General features: G+C 39.2%; 1 protein-coding gene and 1 non-coding gene across 2 annotated transcripts in view; both read right to left on the minus strand.

The window, feature by feature from the left end:
* PUM1 (pumilio RNA binding family member 1) overlaps positions 1–12,080 on the minus strand; it is a 128,784-nt gene that overhangs the window by 37,501 nt on the left and 79,203 nt on the right. The window contains 1 exon segment of the mRNA XM_032619432.1: positions 4,955–5,106. Within this exon segment, the coding sequence (XP_032475323.1) occupies positions 4,955–5,106 (152 nt within the window).
* Positions 7,382–7,464, minus strand: LOC116745419. The gene has a single exon (XR_004347423.1). It is a non-coding gene; the product is annotated as a small nucleolar RNA SNORD103/SNORD85 (small nucleolar RNA).

Below are 12,080 nucleotides of genomic sequence, written 5' to 3' on the forward strand. Positions count from 1 at the left end.
CTGCCGATGCAGGGGACACGGGTTCGTGCCCCGGTCCGGGAGGATCCCACATGCCACGGAGCAGCTGGGCCCGTGAGCCATGGCCGCTGGGTCTGCGCGTCTGGAGCCTGTGCTCCACAGTGGGAGAGGCCACAACAGTGAGAGGCCCGCGTAACCACACACACACACAAAAAAAGTGGGTGAAAAAAAGAGTATGGTGGAGTGGAGGAGGGGTTTAGATATGATAAACAAGGGTAATTTATCCACATCATTAAGTTATAATAGCTGTATCAAAATACACACACACAGACACACACACACACACGCGCGCTAAACTTTCTTTATGGAATGTGAGAACATTTTCTCTACCCTATAACACTGTTCCCATTTATCAGGGCCCAAATGGCCCCAAATGAAATCAACAGGTTTGATTTAGGAGGCTTCTGACTTGACCATTTCTATTCTTCCTCTCATAAATACCACAAACGCACAGTAATCTACACGGATATGAGTATTAGTCAAGAACAATGACATTTCAGCACAGAATACTAGTTCTGTCACTGTGATAAAGGATCTACTTTTCTTTTTATTAATGAAACATAGGTAGTAAGATGTTGATAATCATTTTTATTCTGAATGCTCTGAAGAATCTATTCCAAAAGATCAATCTATGCCAGTAAGTAAAAATGCAAAACCCAATACCAAGGCTAAAATTACCGACGTTTATGCATTTTGCAATGTTTCAAAGGCAAAGTTCTTATCAGATCATTTTCAATATCACTCTGCTACTTATAAAAGTTACACATGTAATCAAGAACCCGTGCACAGATTTTTCTTGGTACCACTTGGTAAAAAATGTAGAAGAGAAACACCACAATCAAATATTTATTAAATGAGTATTTTAAATGACCAACACTGTCCATATTGGCAAGAAGAGATGTGTAGACACTTAATTTACCCAAACTTTCTTATTTCTTTATCTGTAAGAATAGTGAGAGTAACAGCTGATCATGCAGATTTGTAGGAAATATTAGAATTAATGTCTACAAGGCACAATGCCTAGTACCCAGGAGATAATCAATAACCAACAGTTAATTCCTATCAAAATATTAGGCAATTCATTTCTGTTTGTGAACCAAAGAATCTAATGGACTTGACAACAGAAGGAGTGCTTCAATCTGTATAGGTAGAAGACTCAAGGGAGGCTGCACAGGTGAGAGTTTGTAGAAAATGCCTAACCAATAATCCAGAACAGCTCTCACTCTAGAAGTAAACAGCAGGTACAGAGATATGGCAAATACTAATAGTTCAAGAACTTAAAAAAAAAAAAATCAATGAAAACATCCTTTTCATAGGGCAGAATGAATTAGGCTTATGTTTGATTAGGAGTTGTGTGAAACATCAGAGGACAGGGAAATGGACAAGGTGCCTGAAGAAAGGGGTAGTCCAGACTACTGAGTCCTATTTTACAATCAGGAGAGCAATGTGTTTCCTTTTTGTCAACTCTCTAGAAATCTAAGTGGTTCCCTTGACAATAAATCAAAGTTCTTAAGTCAGCTGCCAATATTCATATTTTAATTTCATAAATAAATGTCAAGCCTGAATTTTCTGAAACAAATATGTAAAATTCCACAAGTAAAATTTTATATACTATAAAATCAACAAAAACGACTGAATATCTACTTGTAAAACACTATCCTAGGAGTTAGTTTACTACCTATCTTCATGATGCAAAAGGTGTTAAATTCAAATTTCTTTTCAAAGGTACTGATTTAAACACAGCATTTAAAATGTAATAAGCAAGTAGATGCTCAATGGAGATATTTTCATTAATAATCATTCATCCTTCTACAGTTCATCATGCTTGGTAGAATCATCATCTATACAGTCTCCCCTAATCTAGAAAGTTCACAAGCCATTCTAAACTTTTCTCTCTCAAAATGCAACATCCAACACCAAGCCACCACCTGTGCCTGGGTTCAACCTAATATCCAGGATTTTTTCTTTAACAAACATTTTGAAATAGAGAATAACAGTTTTTTTTTTAATCAGGTGTCAAAGGAACCTTCAAAAAGAATGAAAAAGAAATCAGAAGGAAGGTGAAGCGGCCAGGATGTCACTGACTCTACATAAAGTTTCAGCAATTACATTTGGAAGAGTCAGCATGCCTAGAAGAACATAACAAATGCTTTCTGATAAAACGTAAAGGCCAAAAGGCCGAAAGCAAAGTTTAAAAAGAACCTCTCATTTCAATGACTATGACCAAAAAAGTTCACCAAGAATATCGTATTTTCCTGAAACACCTGACGCCAGAAACTGGCAAAAATATCACTGGAACTAAAATATGGCTACTTGTTAAAAGGTAATGTTAATAATAATAACTTTTTCATAGTAAGGTTTGTTATTGTGGATGACAGAAAACTCTGAAATAATGTACATGATTATCATGCCCATTTTATAGCTAAGGATATATTCAGAGAAATCATGCAACTTGCCCTAGTTGCAGCCAGTTAGTGGTAGAACAAAGACCAGATCTCAGGCTTTCTATCACTATGGTCAGAAGACGTAACAAGTTGTGAACTTACAGACTTGGGTTCAAATCTTCTTTTTTTTTAATTTATTTTTGGCTGCACTGGGTCTTTGTTGCCTTTAGTTGCAGAGAGTGGGAGCTACTCTGTTGCGGGGCTCAGGCTTCTCATTGCGGTGGCTTCTCTTGTTGTGGAGCATGGGCTGTAGGCGCAGGGGCCTCAGTAGTTGTGCCTCGCAGGCTCTAGAGCACGGGCTCAGTAGTTGTGGTGCACAGGCTTAGTTGCTCTGTGGCATGTGGGATCTTCCCGGACCAGGGCTCGAACCCATGTCCCCTGCGTTGGCAGGCGGATTCTTAACCACTGTGCCACCAGGGAAGTCCCAGGTTCAAATCTTAGCACCTTAATAGGTGTGTGATCCTGGGCACACAAATTCCATTTCCTTAATCTTATGCTGGGAAGTCATATAATCTACTTATCAGAATAAAAGAAATTATATGTAGAGCACTTAGCTTTAAATAAAAAGCTTTCAATAAGAAGTACTTATTACTATTTTTCTTATTCACTCTATTAGAGCAAATTTTAAACAAAGCAATTACTTCAGTCTTCTAAATCCATGATTTGGTAGCCATTTAAACACAAAGATCATGACTTGATAAATACCAACTATCCACAAAGAGAAGCTAAGAAATTTATTAATAGGGATCACCCATTCTGTCAACAAACTATCTGCTGAATTCCCTATGCATGTGGTACTAGAATTCTATCTATTGCAACGAAAATCATGCATTAACTTACAAAAAAAATCTGACTATAAAAATACTGACCCAGAGGGGCTTCCCTGGTGGCACAGTGGTTGAGAGTCTGCCTGCCGATGCAGGGGACGCGGGTTCATGCCCCGGTCCGGGAAGATCCCACATGCCGCGGAGCGGCTGGGCCCGTGAGCCATGGCCGCTGAGCCTGCGTGTCCGGAGCCTGTGCTCCGCGACGGGAGAGGCCGCAGTGGTGAGAGGCCCAGGTACCGCAAAAAATAAAAAAATACTGACCCAGAATAAACTAGCTAGAATTTCAAGACCTGTGTTTTTCCTATAAACTTGTAAAATCTAAAAAATTAAACATACACTCTCTTACTAAAACTGATAAAAAGCAAAGGATTCTTGTTTGGATCATTATCATATGTACATATATAAGCTGGTGTTTTTCCTCAAAAGACAGCTTTAATTTGACGATGCTTATCAAAAGCCTAAATGTTCACTTTATTTACTTGGGGAAAAAACTCCATTTCTAGGACTTTATTCCATGGAAATAATCATGTACTTATGCAAAGAATATTAATCTTATTTATAACACCAAAATATGGCTAAGTTATAGTTATAACTTAGTCATATAAATATAACATAAATAATAATGGACTGGTCAAAATAAATGAGATACTCTTTAATAGATTTAAAAACGTTAAATAACATGGAAGAGTATAACAACAAGATGCAAAGCCATGTGGACAGCATAATCCCAATTTTATAAGAAATTAATTAAATAGTAAGGCTAGAATGACAGATACCCAACATTTATATTGCTTTTTTTCTGACAGGAGGATTTAGGGGATTTTTTTTCCTTCAAGTAATCCAATTCACCACAATTTTCAGCAATAAACAGGTGTTATTCTAGTAAGCAAGAGAAAATGACCTATCTAATATAAAAAGACACATAGTATTGCAATTAACTATCCTTTCTCATCTTGGTTAAAAAGCTTACTCTAAGTTAAAAGAGATAAAATAGGTATAAGATTTATGTCCAATTCAACAGATGTTACTATATATAAAATAAACAACAAGGATCTACTGAATAATACAGGGAACTATATTCAACATCTTATAATAACCTATAATGGAAAAGAATATGAGAAAGAATATATATACATACACACACACACATACATATGTATGTATATATGTAGGTATAAATGAATCACTTTGCTGTACACCTGAAACTAATACAACATTGTAAATCAACTTACTTCAATTTTTTTTTAACTGATGCTATAAATAAGCAATCTGAAGAACTAGTATCTCCCCTTTGGTAGCAAACTACTTAAAGAGAGAGCCAGAAGTGATCAGAGAATGGTGCTTAGAAACTAACTACAGTATCAAAGAAAGAAAACTTCACTATCAGTATGAATACTCAATTTGCCACACTTAACTGGAAAATCCTCTAAGCAGTATCACATGATATGTAATACCATGATCTCAACTAGTCACAATGAACAAGGACCTGATACGTAAAAGACATTCAGTAAAGCACAGTCAAGTCTGAGCATGAACTCAGATACCACACAAGGGAACTCACCCATTCACAATTCACAATTTCTCTATCAGGGACAACACTACCTTTTAACTACATACAATAACTAATATTCGCATTTAGGTGGTATAAATTTTGTTTGCATTTACCTGCTGCTGCCCTTGCTGAGCCTGTGGGGTGGTCTGTTGATTAGCAGAATTTGTTGCTGCAGCAGCGGCAGCAGCTTGCTGCTGGAAAAGGCTGGCAGGGTAGACTCCCCAGGGAGTAACTCCATAATACTGGTGAGGGACCACAGCCGGGCCTAAAAAATAGCAAGAGAAAGGTAAGAAAAGTTTAGACTATCAACAATCATCTCAGTTTCCAAAGACAACCTGACTCAGCAGACACTACTGTAAAATATTAACTTAATGTATTGATTCATTCTAGCTACTCCTGAATTCTATTTTTAAAAAAACAGAAAATATTATACATGATCCCCACACCAAAGTCTTCTAAAGTCAGTAATATACTCCAGGCCTAGAGGAAGAAGCTAGTGAAGGACCAAGCATTGGAGACACTGAAAGAAAGCATAAGTGATAGAAGCTGGAAGGGGTACGTGTAAGAACAGATGGAGGAATTGGCCTTGCTCAATCAGGAAGGGAAATAAATGTAGAGTTTGTGTGCTTAAAGTGATGGAACACAGCAAAAGATTAAGTTGTACCCTGCTTTCAGTGGTAAGGATGGCACCTGAGGTGACTGACAGGGACAGGGATCTTGGTGCTTCATTAACTCCAGAAGCATGAAAATCCATCAGCTGTCTAACAAAGCCCAAACATGCCACTGAACCTCCACGGCTCAAATTCTAAGAGGCTTGGTTTTCCTATTTCTAATGTCACAAAAAGCATTCAGCACAACTACAATCAGACATTGGTATATGAAATTCAAATTTGTCAAAGCTGAAAACAAGCAGAAATAAAAAATGTAACACCTTGACTTCTTACAGACCTGAGTATTTTATACAAAACTAAGCATTCTGGGCTTCCCTGGTGGCACAGTGGTTAAGAATCTGCCTGCCAATGTAGGGGACACAGGTTCGAGCCCTGGTCCGGGAAGATCCCACGTGCCGCGGAGCAACTAAGCCTGTGTGCCACAACTATTGAGCCTGCGCTCTAGAGCCCATAAGCCAAAACTACTGAGCCCAAGTGCCACAACTACTGAAGCCTGCGCGCCTAAAGCCCATGCTCCACAACAAGAGAAGCCACGACAATGAGAAGCCCGCACACAGCAACAAAGACCCAAGACAGCCATAAAATAAATAAACAAATTTATTTTAAAAAAACAACAACAACTAAGCATTCTGCTTTAGCCTAAATAATCTGTTCACCCTCTTTGGAAACAAGCTACAGCTGTAGTCTCTGCCAAACAGAACATGCAACAGAGAAGTAACAGAGCGATGCAGAAAGCAAACTGGGAGGGGCAGAACTCTAAACCACAGAATTCTCTGAAGCTGGTGGCAAGAAACACCAAGGCTTATTTGCCAACTAAGACAAGGACTCAAAGCCAGCTTCTCACATCTGCTGGAACACATCTCTAATAAGAACCTGCTTAGTTAAAGCACAGAGTTTCAAATATTTGCAACCTGATTAAATAATTACTGCACTTTTCAGTGAAGTTCCTTAAAGCTGTTTCAAATATATCTATTCTGACATAGTAGCCAACCCTGTAGAAATATGTACTTCATTAAGTCAAAATCAATTTGTACATGTTTTTTGTTTCTCCATTAAGTTCTAAAACACAAATAAGTCAAATTATATCACTGTTCAATATTACTCTGACATTTCTAATTCGGTATTTTCTGTATCTGTGGTCTTAGCCAAGATCAAGAAGCTCTGTTCATAAAGATGCCCACTGTCAAACACAGGGCAAAATGGTTCAAAATGAAGGTGCTGCTTAGAAAAACTATGCTACAAAATGAGGTATTTTTAAATAATAAACAAATGGGCTAAAAAATGTTAAACATGTAGGCATCTGAATAGTCTAAAAACGATACCTCCAAGTAGGAGAGAGTGGTGAGCCCCCAAACTCAGCTGACTATTGTTTATAAAGTGGGGTGGTCTTGGGACAGTTAAAGAAAGAATGAAAAAGAACACAATGAAGACTACCTATGTCTTAGTTTCCTCACCTGCAAAATGGGTGTAACAGATGTTAGGGTGTTGTCACATCTGTTGTTAAAGGTTGGGGTGCAACCTGCAGTGACAGTCCCAAGGCTCCCCCAAAAGTCAACAAAAGCAAACCTCTACTGTGCAGAGAATGCTGTTACAATAAACAACTGCACTGTCCTTTAAGTTTTCTCAACTGGCATTTCTACTACTTTCCTTGGTCATGTCTTGGTCATGTCTTTCCTTGGTCTACTACTTTCCTTGGCTCATGACACAGAGTTTAGGAAAATAGCTCAGGGTGCATCATTAATTGGGCTTGGCTCCTCAGGATGCCTGCTTCAATTCCTGTGTGATTAACACTCCACAAGAATATGCAGTTTCACAGTTGGGGCAGTTAACAGTTCTGGCTCTCTGTGAAAGCCCTTAAGTCATTTTCAGTCTGGCTCAGCTGATAAGTACAAAAGCAAGATTCTCATCACCAAACTATGATCTCAGTGAGGACAAGTGTGTCATCCCTAAGACTAGTTCTTTGTTTCAAATAGCATATAGTAAGTTAGTAGAGGAAAGTCTGCAGAGGAAAGCAAGTACAGAGAAGACAATTCAGGATAACACAGACATTGTATACTACAGTGAAGTGCATGCATAGGCTTTGAGCTAGATCTGGCTCAAACCCGAACTCTACAACATTTAAATTGTGACCCCCTACTACCCAAAGCAATCTACAGAATTAATGTGATCCCTATAAAATTACCCATGACATTCTTCACAGAACTGGAACAAATAATCCTAAAAATTATATGGAACCACAGAAGACCCAGAATTGCCAAAGCAATCCTGAGAAAAAAGAACCAAGCAGGAGGCATAACCCAGCCAAACTTCAGACAATATTACGAAGACACAACAGTAATTGAAACAGTGTGGTACTGGCACAAAAACAGACATATGGATCAATGGACACAAGAGAGAACCTAGAAATAAACACACACACCTACAGTCAATTAATCTTCAACAAAGGAGGCAAAAATATACAGTGGAAAGAAGACAGTCTCTTCAGCAAGTGGTGTTGAGAAAGCTGGACAGCCACATGTAAATCAATGAAGTTAGAACACAGTCACACCATACTCAAAAATAAACTCAAGGGCTTCCCTGGTGGTGCAGTGGTTGGGAGTCCGCCTGCCGATGCAGGGGACGTGGGTTCGTGCTCCGGTCCGGGAGGGTCCCGCATGCCACGGAGCAGCTGGGCCCGTGAGCCATGGCTGCTGAGCCTGCGCGTCCGGGGCCTGTGCTCTGCTACGGGAGAGGCCACAGCAGTGAGAGGCCCGCGTACCGCAAAAAAAAAAAAAAAAAAAAAAAAAAAACCTCAAAATGGCTTAAAGACTTAAATATAAGACATGACACCATAAAACTCCTGGAAGAGAACATAGGCAAAACATTCTCTGATATAAATCATAGCAATCTTTTCTTAGGTCAGTCTTCCAAGGCAACAGAAACAAAAATAAACAAATGGGACCTAATCAAACTTACAAGCTTTTGTGGACTTCCCTGGGAGTCCAGTGGCTAAGACTCCATGCTCCCAACGCAGGGGACCCCGGTTCCATCCCTGGTTAGGGAACTAGATTCCACATGCCACAACTAAAGACCCCGCATGCCACAACTAAGACCCAACGCAGCCAAATTATTAAATATTAACAACAACAACAAAAACTTACAAGCTTTTGTACAGCAAAGAAAACCATAAACTAAACAAAAAGACAACCTACAGCCTAGGAGAAAATATTTGCAAATGACGAGACTGACAAGGGCTTAATTTTCAAAATATACAAACAGCTCATGCAACTCAACAACAGCAACAAAAAACAAACCAACCAATAGAAAAATGGGCAGAAGACCTAAAGAGACATTTCTCCAAAGAAGATACACAGATGGCCAACAGGCACATGCAAAGATGCTCAACATTACTAATTATTAGAGAAGTGCAAATCAAAACAACAATGAGGCATCATTTCATACCGATCAGAATGGCCATCATTAAAAAGTCCACAAGTAACAAATGCTGGAGAGGCTGTGGAGAAAAGTGAACCCTCCTACATTGTTGGTGGGAATGTAAGTTGGTGCAGGCACTCTGGAAAACAGTATGGAGGTTTCTCAAAAAACTAAAAATAGAGTTGCCATATGATCCAGTGATTCCACTCCTGGGCATATATCCAGGCAAAACTACAATTCAAAAAGATACATGCACCCCTATGCTCATAACAGCACTATTCACAATAGCCAAGACATGGAAACAACCTAAATGTCCAGCAACAGATGAATGGATAAAGAAGAAGTGGTACATATATACAATGGAATACTACTCAGCCATAAAAAAGAATGAAATAGGGCTTCCCTGGTGGCACAGTGGTTGAGAGTCCGCCTGCCGATGCAGGGGACATGGGTTCGTGCCCCGGTCAGGGAGGATCCCACATGCCACAAAGCAGCTGGGCCCGTGAGCCGTGGCTGCTGAGCCTGCGCAACCAGAGCCTGTGCTCCGCAACGGGAGAGGCCACAGCAGTGAGCAGCCCGCGTACCGCCAAAAAAAAAAAGAATGAAATAATGCCATATGCAGCACCATGGATGGACCTAGAGATTATCATACTAAGTGAAATAAGTCAAAAAGAGAAAGACAAATACCATATGATATCATTTATATGTGGAATCTAAAATATGACACAAATGAGCCTACCTATGAAACAGAAACATAGAAAACAGACTTGTGTGTGTGTGCGCGCGCACGCGCGTTCTGGGGGGTGCCAGTGGGGAGGGATGGATTGGCAGTTTGGAATTAGCAGATGCAAACCATTATATATAGAATGAATAAACAACGCGGTTGTACTGTATAGCACAGGGAACTATAGTCAATATCCTGTGATAAACCATACTAGGAAAGAATTTTAGGGACTTCCCTGGCAGTCCAGTGGTTAAGACTTCATCTTCTAATGCAAGGGGTGTGGGTTTGATCCCTGGTCAGGGAGCTAAGATCCCACATGCCTCAAGGCCAAAAAACCAAAACATAAAACAGAAGCAATATCGCAACAAATTCAGTAAAGACTTTAAAAACACAAAACAAAAAACTTTAATAAAATTTTTTAAAAGACTGTATATATGTATAACTGAATCACCTTGCTGTATAGCAGAAATTAACACAACATTGTAAATCAACTGTACTTCAATTTAAAAATATACAAAAATTTTAAAACAAAAATTAAAAAATTTTGCACAAATAAAACAAGGTAAATATGGGATATTATAGATATATTAGTTAACTCGATGGAGGGAATCCTTTCACAATGTATACATATATTAATGTTGTGTACTCTAAATACATTACAATTTTGTCTGGCAATTATATCTCAATAAAGCTGGAGGGAAAAGTAGAGACTAAATAAATAAATTGTGTGACCTCAAGCAAGACAGCTCTCTGAGCCGCAAATTCCTAATCTGAAAAGCCATCATCCAACAATTCGTATGAATGAAAAGCACTCACTGGCAAACAGTTAATAAGGGTTCAATAAATATTAACGGTAATTAACAAAGATTCTACTTCCCCTAAAGGCAACAGGGGCAGAGAAATTATACTACATATGTTCCCATCACAACCCATGCCAAAATGTGAACAATTCTAAAGAAAACAATATGAAATTCTATGCTGCATTTGAGTTCATAATTACAAATCACATGCTATAAAATATGTGAAATCTTACAAATAATATTTAGTCACAATTAACATGACTTGGAGGGATGTCTCCAAAGAATATTTACTTTGGAAGACATTAAGTCTGTCCTAACGTTGAATTCAATCTACCATATATTTATGACCGCACCATGTTGACAGCTACTGTGCCACACAGAGTCAAGTAACAAAAGTGTCTGCCTTTGAAAGAGTTCAGTCTCAAGGGGGAAGAAAACCCAGTCATGTACAACACGTCCACAAGCAAATAAATACAAAGTGATGATTAGAGAAAGAATAGGGAAAGGTCAGCAAAGGAAGGCTTTCTAGAGGTGACAATAGCAGCTAAGAAGCTTCCCAGGCAAAGAATGGGGAAAGAGTTTACTCTAGAGGACTAAGACCATAATGTCCAAAGACACAGAGGCCTAAACCAGTGTGGTATGTGTAGCAAACTGAAATCAATTTAGTACGGCTAGAATGTACGGTATGAGCCAGTGGGAACCAATTTGAAGGGGGAGAAAGTGGTGCACATGTAGAGACATCCATATAGTCGTGGAGAGATCCCTATACATAGTGGGTCCAAATCCTCACTAATCCTCATAATGTCATGGCAGTTCCTTAGAAACACTGAATCCAAGGAACAACCCACCACCCACCATCACCACCACCACCCAAGTAGTTTGGAATGACCAGCCATACTGACATTAACTGCAGTATGCTATATTAGAGTGGGTAAGACAGAAATCAATGAAGGGTTTAAGTAGAAGGATAAAAGGGTAAGATTTGTGGTTGAGACAGTTTTCTTGAACAATCTAGGTGGATGAAGAAGGGGAAGGAAGGAAGAAAATTGAAAATATGTACGAGAGGGGCTTCCCTGGTGGCGCAGTGGTTAAGAATCCGCCTGCCAATGCAGGGGACACAGGCTTGAGCCCTGGTCCGGGAAGATCCCACATGCCACGGAGCAACTAAGCCCCTGCACCACAACTACTGAGCGTGTGCTCTAGAGCCCGTGCTCCGCAACAAGAGAAGCCACCTCAATGAGAAGTCAGTGCACCACAACAAAGAGTAGCCTCTGCTCGCCACAACTAGAGAAAGCCCGTGCACAGCAACAAAGACCCAATGCGGCCAAAAATTAATTAATTAATTAAAAAGAAAGCACATAAGAGAGAACAGCTGTAAAAGTCTACGTAAAGATTAAACAGACCTGGACTAGGGTAGACTAGAGGTAGTAGGGAGACCTGAGCAAGAGGAGAAATTCCCGAAATATATACGAGCAACTGGTGCCTTAGTGGATCAAAAATATCTATACAGTAACACAACATTGTAAATGAACTATATGTCAAATAAAAATTAATTAATTAATTTACAAAGGAAGTGGACTAAAGGCATTTGTACCACGTTAAAAAAAAAAAAAACGAAAAACAAAAACTA

The sequence above is a fragment of the Phocoena sinus genome, chromosome 1, assembly GCF_008692025.1.
Source record: "Phocoena sinus isolate mPhoSin1 chromosome 1, mPhoSin1.pri, whole genome shotgun sequence".
Lineage (NCBI taxonomy): Eukaryota > Metazoa > Chordata > Mammalia > Artiodactyla > Phocoenidae > Phocoena > Phocoena sinus.